This window comes from Pongo pygmaeus, chromosome 20 (assembly GCF_028885625.2).
Source record: "Pongo pygmaeus isolate AG05252 chromosome 20, NHGRI_mPonPyg2-v2.0_pri, whole genome shotgun sequence".
NCBI lineage: Eukaryota > Metazoa > Chordata > Mammalia > Primates > Hominidae > Pongo > Pongo pygmaeus.
Genome location: NC_072393.2, coordinates 17,984,460 through 18,001,559, shown reverse-complemented (window position 1 = coordinate 18,001,559; position 17,100 = coordinate 17,984,460). Strand labels below are relative to the sequence as shown.

Genomic DNA, 17,100 nt, shown 5'->3' with positions numbered 1-17,100 from the left:
GGTTTCACTATGTTGGCCAGGCTGGTCTCAAACTCCGGACCTCAGGCAATCTATCCGCCTCAGCCTCCCAAAGTGCTGGGATTACAGGTGTGAGCCACCACCCCCAGCCCAAATAATTTTTTTTTTCTTTTTTTGATACGGAGTCTCGCTCTGTTGCCCAGGCTGCAGTGCAGTGTCACGGTGTGGGCTCACTGCAACCTCCGCCTCCCAGGTTCAAGCGATTCTCCTGCCTCAGCCTCTCTAGTAGCTGGGACTACAGGCACATGCCACCACGCCTGGCTAATTTTTTGTATTTGTAGAGATGGGGTTTCACCATGTTAGCCAGGATGGTCTCGATCTCCTGACCTCGTGATCAACCTGTCTTGGCCTCCCAAAGTGCTGGGATTACAGGTATGAGCCACCGCGCCCGGCTCTACAAATAATTTTAAAATTAGCTGGGAATGGTGGTACCTGCCTATGGTCCCAGCTACTCGGGAGGCTGTGGCAGGAGGATCACTTGAGCCCAGGAGACTTGAGGCTGCCGTGAGCTATGATGGCACCACTGCACTCCAGCTTAGGCAACAGGGCAAGGCCCTGTCTCAAAAACAAACCAAACAAAAAAACAGTAAAAATGCATGTTGAGGCACAAAAAGGAAAGTTTGACAAAATGTGAGTTAAGTTACTTCCTTCTACATCTATCCTTTTCTGGATGGTTTAAATTTTTATGAGTGTGTATCTTTTTTTTTGAGACAGAGTCTCGTTCTGTCGCCCAGGCTGGAGTTCAGTGGCACCATCTCGGCTCACTGCAACCTCCGCCTGTGGGGTTCAAGCGATTCTCCTGCCTCAGCCTCCCAAGTAGCTGGGATTACAGGCACTCGCCACTACGCCCAGCTAATTTCTGTATTTTTTTTAGTAGAGATGGGGTTTCACCATGTTGGCCAGGCTGGTCTCGAAATCCTGGCCTCAAGTGATCCACTGAGCCCGGCCGAGTGTGTATCTTTTTTAGACTAAAAAACTCAATGATGTTCTTTTAATTTAATTTAATTTAATTTAATTTAATTTAATTTAATTTAATTAGTTTATTTTTTTTGAGACAGAGTCTAGCTCTGTTGCCCAGGCTGGAGTGCAGTGGTGTGATCTCGGTTCACTGCCTCCTGGGTTCAAGCTGGGGGATCTTGCCTTAGCCTCCCAAGTAGCTGGGACTACAGGAACCCACCACCATGCCCAGCTAATTTTTGTATTTTTAGCAGAGACGGGTTTTACCATGTTGGCCAGGCTGGCCTCAAACTCTTGACCTCATGTGATCTGCCCGCCTCACCCTCCCAAAGTGCTGGGATTACAGGCATGAGCCACCACACCCGGCCTCTTTTAATTTTAATTGGTCAATTTCTTCTGTAAAGGACCAGGTGGTAAATATTTTAGGCTTGTGTGCCAGACGGTTTCTATCTCAATGACTCTGTTCTGCCTGTGGCACTTGAAAGCAGCTACAGACGACACTTAAATGAATGGGCTTGGCTGGGTACTGATGACACTTTATTGATGGGCAATGAAATCTGAATTTCATACAGTTTTCATGTGTCACAATATTCTTCTTCTTTTTGATTATTTTCCCCAGTGATTTAAAAATGTAAAAATTGGCCGGGTATGGCGGCTCATGCCCGTAATCCCAGCATTTTGGGAGGCTGAGGTGGGTGAATCACCTGAAGTCAGGAGTTTGAGACCAGCCTGGCCAACAGGCGAAACCCCATCTCTACTAAAAATACAAAAATTAGCCGGGCGTGGTGGCACACACCTGTAGTCCCAGCTACTAGGGAGGCTAAGGCAGGAGAATCAATTGAACCTGGGAGGTGGAGGTTGCAGTGAGCCAAGATCATGCCACTGTACTCCAGCCTGGGCAACAGAGGGAGACCCTGTCTCAAATACATAAATAAATAAATAACAAAAATGTAAAAATTGCTGGCCAGGCACTGTAGCTCACATTTGTATTCCTAGCGCTTTGGGAGGCTGAGGTGGGAAGGATCACTTAAGGCCAGGAGTTCAAGTCTAGTCTGGGCAACATAGCAAGACCCCATCTCTACAAAAAACATTTTTTTTTTAATTAGCTGGGCATGTTGGCGGGTGCCTGTAGCCCCAGCCAGTCTGGAGGCTGAGATGAGAGGATTGCTTGAGCCCAGGAGGTTGAGGCTGCAGTGAGCTATGATCATACCACTGCACTCCAGGCTGGGTGACAGAGTGAGACTGTGTCTCTAAAAAAATAAAAATAAAATATAAAAGTTGTTGTTAGCTTGTGGCCATATAAAAGCAATTAGCGGACCAGGTTTGGCCTACAGGTCAGTTTGCCAACCTCTGGTTTCCAGTAAACAACAAGTCAACATGAGGCTGTGCTGTCTCTTTAAATATTTGTTTTCCTAATTAATATATGCTCAACTGTAGAAAATTAAGAGAACTGCCCAGGCATAGTGGCTCCCTCCTGTAATCCCAGCACTTTGGGAGGCCGACGTGGGCGGATCACCTGGGGTCAGGAGTTTGAGACCAGCCTGGCCAACATGGGGAAACCCTGTCTCTACTACAAATACAAAAATGAGCCAGACGTGGTGGTGTGTGCCTGTAATCCCAGCTACTTGGGAGGCTGAGGCAGGAGAACCTCTTGAACCAGGAGGCAGAGGTTGCAGTGAGCCGAGATTGCACCACTGTGCTCCAGCCTACATAAGCAAGGCTGTTTCAAAAAAAAAAAAAACAAAAGAAAATTGGGAGAATATAGAAAAGTATGAAGATTGAAATAACATTTGGGGTTGATCATGGAAAATTGCATAACGGGTTCAATGTATATTATTTGGGGGATGGATGCCCTAAAATCTCTGACTCACCACTTCACAATCTATGCACGTAACAAAATTACACTTGTGCTCCATAAGTTTACACAAATTAAAAAATAATAGTAACATTCAATCAATAGGTATTTTTTTCTTGAGAAGGATTCTCACTCTGTCGCCCAGGTTGGAGTGCAGTGGCATGATCTCGGCTCACTGCAACTTCCGCCTCCCATATTCAAGTGATCCTCCCGCCTCAGCCCCCCGAGTAGCCGTGATTACAAGAGTGCTCCACCACGCCTGGCTAATTTTTTGTATTTTTAGTAGAGACAGGGTTTCACCATGTTGGCCAGGCTGGTCTCAAACTCCTGACCTCAAATGATCCACCTGCCTTAACCTCCCAAATTGTTGAGATTACAGGCATAAGCCACTCCACCTGACCAACCAATAGATCTTAAAGAGTTAGAGAATGAAGCTAACCAGTAAAGCCAGGGCTGGAGAGAGACTAGGTCCTGGAGACATTATCTGAACACCTAGATACAGCTGCACCTGAAGTCAGCCCTGCACTGCATTGTTTGGGTTCTGTGAATCTTCAGTGTGCTCTGAACTGGCTTAGTGCAAAACCCAAAGAATCAGGCAGATGCCCCTGCGATGGCAGACCCCTCATGTACGTACCTGCCTGCTTGCAGGAGAAGGCAAAGACGATGATGTCGTCAAAGGACCAGGTGTAGTCAGGGTGAGGTGGGTAGAAGGCCAGGTTCCTGGACGCCGCCTTCCGCAGGTCGATCAGGAAGGTCGAGTGCACCATGGGAACTGCAAAGCAGCCCCGGCGGTCTCGCTTGCGGATGGGGATGTAGGCAGGTGTGCGCTTGTAGTAGCCCTGTGGGGAGAGAGCGAGAGTTCCGCGTGGGGGTCTTGAAAGGTGAGGATGGAGGCCAGTGATAGCCGGTGGCATGGAACAGGACCAGATGGAGAGCCAGGTACAGCAGTGTGCACCAGTGGTCCCAGGACCCCAGACTCAAGCCCAGTGTGGGACCTGTGGCCAGGCCTGGCCAATAAGAAAGAGCCTTGTATTTCCCCAGCTTCAGTAATGAGTTCAGAGGTAGTGTAGAGAGGAGACCAGTGATGGCCCAATCAGAATGGATGACAGCTGGATGCTGCTGGGATCACTCTCAAGCTGTCTGAGAATGAACCCACCCAAAGGATGGAGAAAGACAGTTATCCAGACACCTGGATCAAGCCATGCCTGCAGTCCCATCCTGACACCACCACTTGCTAGCTGTGTGAGTTTAGGCAAGTCACTTCCTCTCTGTGTTTCTGTTTCCACCTCTGGAATAGCGGGTGAGGGACAATCAAAGACCCTCTATTCTTCCCTCCTGTCTGGCCTCAGAGGGCTGTTTAAAGATTACCATAACGAGTTTTAGTTTTGTTTTGTTTTTGAGACCAAGTCTCACTCCATCACCCAGGCTGGAGTGCAGTGGGGCGATCTCGGCTCACTGCAACTTCTGCCTCCTGGGTTCAAGTGATTCTCATGCTTCAGCCTCCCGAGCAGCTGGGAGGACAGGCATGTGACACCATACCTGGCTAATTTCTGTATTTTTTTTTTTTAGTAGAGATGGGGTTTCACCATGTTGCCCAGGATGGTCTCAAACTCCTGAGCTCAGGCAATCCGCCTGCCGCAGCCTCCCAAAGCGCTGGGGTTGCAGGTGTGAGCCACCGTGCCCAGCTTCCATGATGATTTTTGTAAAACACACACCACAAGGTTGTGTGACAGTAAGTTACACTCCCGCCACAGCACCCACCTCCTCAGCCCAGTCCCCACAGTCCCCAGGCCCTCACTCTACCTGGGAAGTCATTCCACACCAGAAGTTGGAGTACGCAGCCCGGGAATCCAGCATGGGGGCGACCACCGTCTTGTTCTCAGCGATGAGCAGGCTCAGTGTGTCAGGGTTGAGGATCAGGTTGTCCGCATCTACAAACTGCAAAACACCCCACACAGCATCAGCATGGGCTGCCAGAGTGACCCCAGGTCAGGCTACCACTCAGAACAGCTGGGGCAAAGGCCAGAGCCCTGGGGGTCTGGCAAAGACCTCTGGAAGCACCCCCTACACAGGCTAAAATGAAGCAGGGACCCCGTTTTGGGGGCCTGTAGGATCCCCTGGATCATGGAAATAAAACAAAGGTCTTGAGTTCCTTCAAAGAAAAGTCTAGGCACTGAGCTAGCCCTGAGAAGTAAATGAACAATCAACGAGCAAGAAGGTAGCAAAACCTTCTTTTTTTTTCTTTTGAGACGGAGTCTCACTCTGTCACCCAGGCTGGAGTGCAGTGATGTGGTGTCACCTCACTAGCTCACTGCAACCTCTGCCTTCCGGGTTCAAGCAATTCTCCTGTCTCAGCCTCCCGAGTAGCTGCGACTACAGCCGTGCGCCATCACACCCGGGTAACTTTTTGCATTTTTAGTAGAGACGGGATACCGTCATATTGGCCAGGCTGGTTTTAAACTCCTGACCTCATGCGATCCATCCACCTCGGCCTCCCAAAGTGCTGGGATTACAGGCGTGAGCCACCATGCCTGGCCTAGTATTTTACTTTTTCTTCATTTTTTATTTTTTAAAGGGATAGCATCTTGCTGTGTCACTCAGGCTGAAGTGCAATGGTGTAATCGTAGCCCACTGCAGCCTAGAGTTTCTGGGTTTAAGTAATCCTCTCATCTCACCCTCCCAAGTAGCTGAGCATACAGGCACGCGTCACCATGCCCGGATAATGTTTTCATTTTTATTTTTATTTTTGTAGAGACAGTATCCCTCTACATTGCCTTGAGTGGTTTTGAACTCCTGGGCTCAAGCAATCCTCCCACCACAGCCTACATAAATGCTGGGATTACAGGTCTGAGCCACTGCACCCAGCCTAAAATTAATATATATATATATAAAATCACACATAGAAAATGATTAGGTCCAGACATTCCCCCTCTACCAGGATGTAAAGACACAGAAGTCACGACATATCACAGAACTACTAGAAGGTTTTCCGGGTTTTTTGTTTCTGGTTTTTTTTTTTTTTTTTTTTTGAGATGGAGTCTCCTGTTGCATAGGCTGGAGTGCAGTGGCGCGATCTCAGCTCACTGTAACCTCCGCCTCCCATGTTCAAGCAATTCTCCCTTAGTCTCCCGAGTAGCTGGGATTACAGACACATGCCACCATGCCAGGCTAATTTTTGTATTTTTTGGTAGAGATGGGGTTTCACCAGGTTGGCCAGGCTGGTCTCGAACTCTTGATTTCAAGTGATCCGCCTGCCTTGGCCTCCCAAAGTGCTGGGATTACAGGTGTGAGCCACCGCGCCCGGTCTGGATTTGTTTTTCTTTTACTGCTGGTCCACAGAGATGCTTTCTGTTACCCAGGCAGTATCGTTTAGAATATTTGGATCAACTGCCATAAACAACAACAAAAACTAGAATTCCAGTATCCCCTGGCAACGTGAGAATACCATTTCCACATGGCAACCTTCAGTTGCAGAGGGGAGGTGGCTGGGTCTTACGACAAGCCCTGTGGTCATGTTACACACCATCCGGTCCCTCTGGATGTTTGAATCTGTGACCTTTGAATATTAATGCAAAACAAACAGCCAGATCACTGTGGCAGTTTCTCAAAAAGCTAAACATAGAATTACTACATGATCCAGGAATTCCATTCCTAGGTACGAACCAAGAGAATTGAAAGAAAGGACTCAAACAGCTTCTTTGTTTGTTTGTTTGTTTGTTTTTGAGACAGAGTCTTGCTCAGTCACCCAGGCTGAAGTGCAGTGGCGTGATCTCGGCTCACTGCAACCTCCACCTCCTAGGTTCAGGTGATTCTCTTTCCTTAGCCTCCTAAGTAGCTGGGATTAAATACAGGCGCGCACCACCATGCCCAGATAATTCAAACAGGTCTTTGTACACTCATGTTCATGTCAGAATCCCAACAGCCAGGCCGGGTGCAGTGGCTCACACCTATAATCCTAGCACTTTGGGATGCCAAGGCAGGCAGATTACATGAGGTCAAGAGTCCAAGACCAGCCTGGGCAACATGGTGAAACCCCGTCTCTACTAAAAATACAACAACAACAAAAAAAATTAGCCAGGCATAGTGACACATGCCTGTAATTTCAGCTACTCAGGAGACTAATGCAGGAGAATCGCTTGAACCCAGGAGGCGGAGGTTGCAGTGAGCCGGGATCGCGCCACTGCACTGCAACCTGGGCGACAGAGCAACACTCTGTCTCAAAAAAAAAAAAAAAAAAAGAGTCTCAACAGCCAAAAAAGGTGAAAGCGACTGAAGTGTGTCCATCAACAGATGAGATCAACACAACGTGGTCCACCCAGACAACGGAATAAGAGTCAGCTATACAAAGGAAGGAAGCACTGATCCAGGCTGTAATGAACCCTGAAAACTCAATGCTGAGTGAGAGAAACCAGACACGAAACGCCACATAGTGTGACATTCCATTGACAAATCCATAGACAGGAAGCAGATGACTGGCTGCCAGGGCCTAGGGGAGAGGAATGGGGAGTTGGGGAGTGACTGCTGATGGGAATAGGGTTTTCTTTCTGGGGAATGAAAATGTTCTAGAATTAGAGGTGGTGGTTGCAAAACAAATAAATATATATGTGAACTGACTTCAATTAAAACAAACAAGAAAGAGGAGAAAGTGAATCTCTCCATACAATTAAAATTTAGATGCTGGCCAAGGGCGGTGGCTCACGCCTGCAATCCCAGCACTTTGGGAGGCTGAGGCAGGTGATCACTTGAGGTCAGGAGTTCAAGAACAGCCTGGCCAACATGGCGAAACCCCATCTCCACTAAAAATACAAAAACTTAGCCAGGCATGGTGGCGGGCACCTGTAATCCCAGGTACTCCGGAGACTGAGGCAGGAAAATTGCTTGAACCCAGAAGGCAGAGGTTGCAGTGAGCTGAGATGGTGACACTGCACTCTAGCCTAGGTGACAAAGTGAGACTCCATCTCAAAAAAAAAAAAAGTAGATGTTTTTCTTTCTTAAGCTTCATATATATATCTATATGTATACACACACGTTTATATACATATATAAATATATATACATATACACGTATATATGTATATATGCGTATACACACACACACACACACACACACATACACATATACGAAGCTTAAGAAAGGGTCTCGCTCTGTCGCCCAGGCTGGAGTACAGTGACACAATCATGGCTCATTGTAGCCTCCTACTCCTGGGCTCAAGCAGTCCTCCCACCTCAGCCTCCCAATTAGCTGGGACTACAGACACAAACCAGTACACCTGGCTAATTTTTTTTTTTTTTTTAGTTTTTGTAGAGATGGGGGGGTCTCATATGTTGCCCAGGCTGGTTTTGAACTCCTGACCTCAAATGATCCTCCCGCATTGGCCTCCCGAAGTGCTAGGATTACAGGTGTGAGACACACCCGGCTCATATATTTTTCTTATTTTTTTTTCCTGCAAGTAACATCCATAGCTTTTGTAAAAAGAGAGAGAAAGGGGGACCTTCAAATAATCATTTTAAAACATTAGACAAACTATTTCACATTCCAATATGGGTTCCAAAGTCCCCAGTTACAAAAATATAATTTTGTGACCAGGCGCAGTGGCTCACACCGGTAATCCCAGTACTTTGGGAGGACGAGGTGGGTGGATCACCCGAAGTCAGGAGTTCGAGATCAGCCTGGTCAGCATAGTGAAACCCTGTCTCTACAAAAATACAAAAAAAATTAGCCAGGCCGGGCGCGGTGGCTCACGCCTGTAATCCCAGCACTTTGGGAGGCCGAGGCGGGTGGATCACGAGGTCAGGAGATCGAGACCATGCTGGCCAACACGGTGAAACCCTGTGTCTACTAAAAATACAAAAAATTAGCCGGGCGTGGTGGTGGGCGCCTGTAGTCCCAGCTATTCAGGAGGCTGAGGCAGGAAAATGGCATGAACCTGGGAGGCAGAGCTTGCAGTGAGCTGAGATCGCGCCACTGCACCCCAGCCTGGGCGACAGAGTGAGACTCCATCACAAAAAAAAAAAAATAGCCAGGCATGGTGGCAAGCGTCTGTAGTCCCAGCTACTTGGGAGGCCGAAGCAGGAGAGTCACTTGACCCCAGGAGGTGGAGGCTGCAGTGAGCCAAGATCGCGCCACTGCACTCCAGCCTGGGCGACAGAGTGAGACTCTGTCTCAAAAAAAAAAAAAAAAAAGAAACACGAAAATATTATTTTGTGTCAAAAGCCACTTTGAGTTTTGAACCAGCACTTTGAGCTCCACCCCGGTTTGCTGAGGAAAAAAAAGCTAAAGCCAGGCAACCTCAAACCACAAAAGCAAAATCCTAGAGGCAGGACAAGGCAGCTTTGTGTCAGAAGGCTCTGGAAGGCTCCAGATCCACCTCTCTGCCTCCTTGCCAGTTCTGACACCCCACCAGGCAAGATGTCCCCTCCCTCTGTCAGCCTCTGTTTCCTCACCTATAAAATGGTCTGATAAGGCCCAAGCAAAAGGGTCCCCTCAGGAGCTCCATCCGTCCTCCCTAGACGTGGCACTGTCCCCGTTCCTCTCTCCCTGGCACCTTCACATCCAGTGTCAAAGCAGAACTTGTCTCCTTCACCTCGTGACGCATCCTGAACCCCCCGCCTTTCTCCACGGCCCCCACCCCATGCAGGCCCGTCCATCAATCACTGGTACCCTGCTTGGGCCTTTACTCCAGCCTCCTGCTAGTGTGTGGCTTTTTTTGTTTTTGTTTTTTTTGAGACGGAGTCTCACTCTGTCGCCCAGGCTGGAGTGCAGTGGTGCGATCTCAGCTCACTGCAACCTCCACCTCTCGGGTTCAAGAGATTCTCCTGCCTCAGCCTCCCAAGTAGCTGGGGTTACAGGCGCGCATCACCATGCCAAGCTAATTTTTATATTTTGGTAGAAACAGGGTTTCACCATGTTGACCAGGCTGGTCTCGAACTCCTGAAGTCAAACAATCCACTTGCCTCAGCCACTCAAAGTACTGAGTTTAGAGGCATGAGCCACCACGCCTGGTCCACAGCGGCTTCTGAAAATCTTAAATCAGAACACAGACCTCCCCTGCTCACACACCCTCCATGGCTCCCCATTCCCCTCCAAGTAGACACCAAGTGCCTCCACTGGCCTGTGTAGTTGGACCTCTAGCCACCACTGCATTGTAATCGCTTTGCTCACTTGACTCTTTGCTTTTTCTTTTCTGTTTTTTGTTTGTTTTAAGAGATGGGCTGGATGTGGTGGCTCACGCCTATAATCCCAGCACTTTGGGAGGCCAAGGCAGCTGGATCACCTGAGGTCAGGACTTTAGAGACCAGCCTGGCCAACATGGCGAAACCCCGTCTCTACTAAAATTACAAAAATTAGCCGGGCATGATGGCGGGGGCCTGTAATCCCAGCTACCCAGGAGGCTGAAGCAGAAGAATTGCTTGAACCCAGGAGGAGGAGGTTGCAGTGAGCCAAGATTGTGCCACTGCACTCCAGCCTGGGCAACAGAGACTCTGTCTCAAAAAAACAAGAAAAAAGAAAATCAGGAGAATATAGGAAAGTATGAAGGCTGAAATAACATTTAGGGTTGATCACAGAAAATTGTGTAATGGGTTCAATGTATATTATTTAGGGGATGGATGCCCCAAAATCTCTGACTTCACCACTTCACAATCTATGCATGTAACAGAATTACACTTGTGCTCCATAAGTTTATACAAATTAAAAAATAATAGTAATATTCAATCTATAAGTCTTTTTTTTTTTTTTTTTTGAGACAGAGTCTCATACTGTGGCCCAGGTTGGAGTGCAGCGGCGCAATCTTGGCTCAAGAAAAAAAATAAAAAATAAAAAGACTCAACCGTTCCCTTCCCCACGAGACAATGTCCCCACAGGAGGAGGAAGTGCTAGTCAGGCCTCAGCAATTCAATGTGGCCACCACCCCCCAGCCCCTGACCCCTTCCTCCTGCTTCTTGGAAGTGACCCAAAGGTTTGGCCATTACATATGATGGTGATAAAAACAGATGTGACACGGCCAGGCACGGTGGCCCATGCCTGTAATCCCAGCACTTTGGGAGGCCGAGGCAGGAGGATCACTTGAGCCCAGGAGTTGGAGACCAGCCTGGGCAACATAGCCAGACCCCGTCTCTACAAAAATATTTTTTATTTGTTATTTTTAAAAAATACTTATTTATTTATTTATTTATGAGATGGAGTCTCACTGTGTCGCCCAGTGACTGGAGTGCAGTGGCACGATCTCGGCTCACTGCAACCTCTGCCTCCTAGGTTCAAGAGATCCTCCTGCCTCAGCCTCCCAGGTAGCCAGGATTACAGGCACCTGCCACCACGCCCGGCTAATTTTTGTATTTTTAGTAGAGACGGGGTCTCACCATGTTGACCAGGCTGGTCTCGACCTCCTGACCTGAAGTGATCTACCCGCCTTGGCCTCCTAAAATGCTGGGATTATAGGCATGAGCCACCATGCCTGGCTTCTACAAAAATAAAAATAAAAATAAAAAATTAGCCGGGCGTGGTGGTGGGTGCCTGTGGTCCCAGCTACTTGGGAGGCGGAGGCAGGGGAATCGCTTGAACCCAGGAGGCAGAGGTTGCAGTGGGCCGAGATTGCGGCACTTCACTCCAGCCTGGGCACCAGAGTGAATCTCTGTCTCAAAAATATAAAAAAATAAAAATGGACTTGACCCAAGTGTCCAAACACAGGGGACAACTGGGGACAGAAAAGCCCATTCATTCCTAGTGCCGAGGATCAGATGAATCCCAGCTCCTCCTCCACTGACCAACCATATCACCTCAAGCAACTCATCTCCCCTCTCTAAACCTCAGTTTACCCTTCTGCGAAATGACATTAAGGATGGTCCTGGCATCCTGCTGCTCCACCTTCCCTGGGGATACCCAGACCTGCCTGTGATCCATAGCCGGCCGGCTGAGAAACTTACCAGGATGTAATCAGCCCACATGTCTCGAGCTGATTTCAGGGCTGCCTGGCGCAACTTCATGACATGCTCGTAGCGTGAGTCAGACCAGTGTTTCGGGCCTTCCTCGTCCGGGTAGGACCTATGGGGAGGCAGCTGTGATGTGGACATCACAAGGCACTATCAAAGCCCAGCGAGGGCCTGAGCTGCCTTCGGGGTACTCAGAGAGAGCTTCCTGGAGGAGGGGACGTGTAAGCTGATCTGAGGGATGGGAAAAAGGAAACGACAAGGAAAGAGAAGTGGGGAGAATGTCCCTGGCCGGAGGTACAGCCTGTGCAAAGTCCTGGAGGGAAAAAAGCTGGAGGCACACTGGAGGGAAGGAAGGAAGGAAGCTCAGTGGGGTCCAGTGCAGTGGCTCACGCCTGCGATCCCAGCACTTTGGGAGGCAGAGGTGGGAGGATCGCTTGAGGCCAGCACTTTGAGACCAGCCTGGGCAACACAGTGAGACCCTATCTCTACAAAAAATACAAAAACATTAGCTAGGCATGGTTACATGTGCCTGTAGTCCCAGCTACTCAGGAGGCTGAGGCGGGAAGATGGCTTGAGCCCAGGAGGTAAAGGCTGCAGTAAGCGGTGTTCACTCCACTGCACTCCAGCCTGGGTGAGGGAGTGAGACCCTGTCTCAAAAAAAAAAAAAAACCCAGAAAGGAACTGGGTGGGGGCAGGGAGTCCATGCTGCCCAAGGCCTTAGGGAGTAGATAAACAGCAAAGCCAGTGCTGGGACCAAGACTGAGTCAGTAAGCCAGAGAACAAAGCAGTGGGCGTCCCCAGAAGAAAAAGGGAGTGAAGGAATTCTAGGTACAGGGAACGGCTTGGGCAAAGGTCTGAGAGGAGGATTATGGCCTATTTGTAAAGCTGAGGGAGGGTCAGAGTAGGTTAATGCTGCCTGGCTGGGCTGGAGGCAGGGACTGAGGGCCTGTAATTCTGTCCTGGGGCAATGGGGAGCCATAGAGGGTGTGTGAGCAGAGGCAAAGCCCAGTCAGACTAGGAGCAGGGGAAAGGTGCTCACCTGGGCTCCTCCGCTGGCCGCCACTCCACGGAATGGTACAAACTCTTCACGGCCACCAGCCACTCCCGCAGCACAGTTGACGTGTTATCCATGTTGTGGTCCGTAGCCACCCTGCAGGGAGAGGGGACAGGCAGCGTAGTTGGGGAGACTGAGGCAGGACCAGGCAGCAGCGAGGCAAGTCGAGGACCACCATCCCCAACTGGCCTCCCACCAGCTATGTACCCCTGGACAAGACACTTCTTCCTTTCCTTCTTTTTTTTTTTGAGATGGAGTCTCACTCTGTTGCCCAGGCTGGAGTGCAGTGGCGCGATCTCGGCTCACTGCAAGCTCCGCCTCCCGGGTTCACGCCATTCTCCTGCCTCAGCCTCCCGAGTAGCTGGGACTACAGGTGCCCACCACCATGCCCGGCTAATTTTTTTATATTTTTAGTAGAGACGGGGTTTCACCGTGTTGGCCAGGCTGGTCTCGATCTCCTGACCTCGTGATCCGCCCACCTTGGCCTCCCAAAGTGCTGGACTTAACAAGCGTGAGCCACCATGCCCGGCCTATTTCTCCCTTTCCATGTCAGTTTCCTCATCTGTAACATGGGAGTGGGAACAGGACCCAGTTTACTGGGAAGTGGAAGGATTAAAGAAGCTAATTTTGGAAAGACACATTAGTGACTGGCTGTTTTATTACTGAGCATCTAAGATCTTGCAAACCACATTCACTAACAAATATGCATAACTTAATTTTTTTTTTCTTTTGAGACAGAGTCTTGCTCTATTGCCCAGGCTAGAGTGCAGTGGCACAATCTTGGTTCACTGCAACCTCCGCCTACCAGGTCCAAGCAATTCTCCTGCCTCAGCCTCCCGAGTAGCTGGGATTACAGGTGCACACCACCATGCCCAGCTAATTTTTGTATTTTTAGTAGAGATGGGGTTTCGCCATGTTGGCCAGGCTAGACTCAAACTCCTGACCTCAGGTGATCCATCCGCCTCAGCCTCCCAAAGTGCTGGGATGACAGGAGTGAGCCACCGCACGCGGCAATTTTTGTAATGTACAGATCAGGCCAGGCACAGTGGCTCACACCTGTCATCCCAGCACTTTGAGAGGCCGAGGTGGGTGTATCACCTGAGGTCAGGAGTTCAAGACCAGCCTGGCCAACATGGCGAAACCCCCATCTCTACTAAAAATACAAAAATTAGGCCAGGCATGGTGGCTCATGCATGTAATTCCAGCACTTTGGGAGGCCGAGGCGGGCGAATCACTTGAGGCCAGGAGTTTGAGTCTAGCCTGGCCAACATGGTGAAACCCCGTGTCTACTAAAAATACAAAAAATTAGCTGGGTGTGGTGGCGGGCGCCTGTAATCCCAGCTACTCAGGAGGCCGAGGCAGGAGAATCGCTTGAACCCACAGGAGACTGGCTTGAACCTGGGAGGAGGAGGTTGCCGTGAGCCAAGATCGTGCCACTGCACTCCAGCCTGAGCAACGAGAGCGAGACTCAGTCTCAAAAAATAAATAAATAAAAAATATTAAAAAATGAAATGTATATATCATAAACCAGCTGGGTGCAATGGCTCACGCCTGTAATCCCAGTATGTTGGGAGGCCAAGGTGGGCAGGTCACTTGAGCTCGGGAGTTCGAGACCAGCCTGGCCAATAGGGCAAAACCCCATCTCTAGAAAAAATACAAAAATTAGCTGGGCGCAGTGGCATACGCCTGTAGTCCCAGTTACTGGAGAAGCTGAGGCAGGAGAATCACTTGAGCCCAGGAGGGGGAAGTTGCAGTGAGCTAGGATTGCACCACTGCACTCCCGCCTGGGCGACGGATGTAAAACCCTGTATCAAAAAAAAAAAGTATATCTCAGCAGGGCGCTGTGGCTCATGCCTGTAATCCCAGCACTTAGGGAGGCTGAGGTGGGCAGATCATGAGGTCAGGAGATCGACACAAGCCTGGCCACAATGGTGAAACCCTGCCTCTATTAAAAATACAAAAATTAGCCAGGCATGGTGGCTCGCGCCTGTAATCCCAAGCTACTCGGGAGGCTGAGGCAGGAGAATCACTTGAACCCGGTAGGCGGAGGTTGCAATGAGCTGAGATCGTGTCACTGCACTCCAGCCTGGGCAACAGAGCAAGATTCCGTCTAAAAAAAAAAAAAAAAAGTATATCTCAAAGTATATCTCATAAATCCCCTACCCTGCCTTCATCTTCTCCTGTGAGCCACACCACTTCAGTGGGCTGCAGTCATTTATTCATTCAACAAACATTTGTTAAGTACCAATTGTGTATTTGGATTATCCAGAGCGGGAAATCAGGTGGAAGGAAAAGCGACATTTGGGAGTTTAGTTTGACCGTAGTGCTAAGAGCTAATTCTGCCCAATAAATTAAGTTGACAATAACACCAGCAATGACAGTAATCATAGTAATAAAATCACTGAGAGCAAAGCCCATGCCAGACCCAAGGGCTCCACATCCATTGACTGGTTAATCTTCAGAGACAAACCCAAAAAGAGAATTATATTAATACACTCATTTTCTTTTCTTTTTCTTTTTTTAGAGGCAGGTCTTACTCTGTAGCCCAGGTTGGAGTGCAGTGGTGCAATCATAGCTCACTGCAGCCTCGAACTCCTGGGCTCAAGCGATTCTCCTGAGTCAGCCTCCTGAATAGCTGGGACTACAGGCACACACCACCGCACCTGGCTAATTTTTGTATTTTTTTCTAGAGACGGGGTTTTGCCATGTTGGCAAGGCTGGTCTCGAACTCCTGAGCTCAAGTGACCCGCTTACCTTGGCCTCCCAAATTGCTAAGATTACTGCGTGAGTCACTGCACCCGGACCCATTTTCCATTTGAGGAAACTGAGGCAGGGAGTGAGAAGTCACCAGTCAGAGGCTTCTTCAGAGCTCTGCCCCATTCCCTCCCAAGAAAGCATCCACTTCCTCCTGGGCCATCTGGTCCTGGACTCCACCCACGCCGGTCCGAGGGCAGGGGTTTGACTGGGGCCTGGAGCCGGGCTGAGTTCAAGCTTAAGGGCAGCGGCAGGCACAGAAAGGCTTGCTGTTAGATGTGGCCCCTGGCAACGCCCCACTGGGGGCTCCGTCCTTTGGAGGTGTACGTGTTCCAGAGGGAATTAGAAAGAGCCCCAGTCAGTGAGGCCGGATCTGCCCTAGTAGGGTCCAGCAGGCAGCAGCGGTGCCCAGCCTACCCCAAAGGAGCCAGCAAGAGGAACTCGGTCCCGCTTGTCTTAATGGGGGGAAAGCTGTGTCTGGCCCCATGGGAAGACAGCAGGCAGGGGGCACGCGTGGACCCGTCCCGATGAGGGCAGCGGGCAGGGGCATGCGTAGAACCGTCCCGATCGGGGTAGCGAGCAGGAAGCACGCGCGGACCCGCCCAGAAGAGGACAGCGGGCAGGGGCTCGCGTGGACCCACCCCTAAGGGGACAGCAAGCAGGGGCTCGCGTGGACCGCCCGATGGGGACAGCGAGCTCGGCTCACCATAGCGCCGTGCGCTCCCGCGGGTGCCGCAGCCGCTCGAGTGCGCCCAGCGTGGTGGGCAACGCGTGGGCCGCGTTTCGCGCCAACAGCGCGATGAGCACGCGCGGCGCCTGCAGGGGCGACTCCGGGCTCCAGCGCTCCTCGGGGAAGTAGGCGTCGGCGCCCGGCGGGCCCCCCGGCGGCAGTGGCGCCAGCAGCAGAAACAGCAGCGCTAGGAGCAGCTGCCCGCGCCGCCGGCCCGCGCGTGGGGCCGCCGCCATCGCGCCACGCGTCTCCTTTAAGTCGTTTTTCTGCGGGAGGACTCTGGCCGCGCCTTAAAGGGGTCATAAGGGCCCCGCCCGGCCGTGCGCCTTAAAGGGGAGGAGTGCGCCGGGCGAGAAGTCCAGGCCCCGCCTCCAGACGTTCTCCGAGACCCAAAGCCCGGAGTGACGTCACCTGCAGCCCTACACAGGACGCCCCGCCCCCGCACCCATCTTAAAGGCACATAGCGCTCGGAGCGCGTGGAAGGGAGGTTAGGGGTAGCGTTAGGGTTAGGAACCCGCGCTTCCTCCAGGCGCCTCCTACCACTGAGACCTCCGCCAGATGCACCGCCCAATTTCCCCATGTATAAAACCCGGGCTGTGCCACCAGGCGGACTTGGCTACTTAGGACCTGGTTTGGGACCCAAGAGACCTTAGCCTCAGTTTCCTCTGCTGCAACGTGGGTTTTGCCATCCTGGTTTTGGATCTCACAGGGATGTCATTGAGGGTTGTGGAGAATAAAGGTCATGACGTCCACAGACCTGGTGTCACATTCAGACCCCGCCTTGGGCTTGCTATGTGTGAGCCT

General features: G+C 50.6%; 1 protein-coding gene across 1 annotated transcript in view; it reads right to left on the bottom strand.

The window, feature by feature from the left end:
- The window catches only part of COLGALT1 (collagen beta(1-O)galactosyltransferase 1), a 28,401-nt gene extending 11,301 nt beyond the window's left edge, over nt 1-17,100 (bottom strand). Inside the window, exons 1-5 of the mRNA XM_054465969.2 lie at nt 16,273-17,100; nt 12,798-12,908; nt 11,753-11,870; nt 4,634-4,768; nt 3,465-3,669 (exon numbers count right to left, since the gene is read on the bottom strand). Coding sequence (XP_054321944.1) covers nt 3,465-3,669; nt 4,634-4,768; nt 11,753-11,870; nt 12,798-12,908; nt 16,273-16,532 — 829 coding nt within the window. The 5' untranslated portion in view covers nt 16,533-17,100. The remainder of the gene's footprint in view (nt 1-3,464; nt 3,670-4,633; nt 4,769-11,752; nt 11,871-12,797; nt 12,909-16,272) is intronic.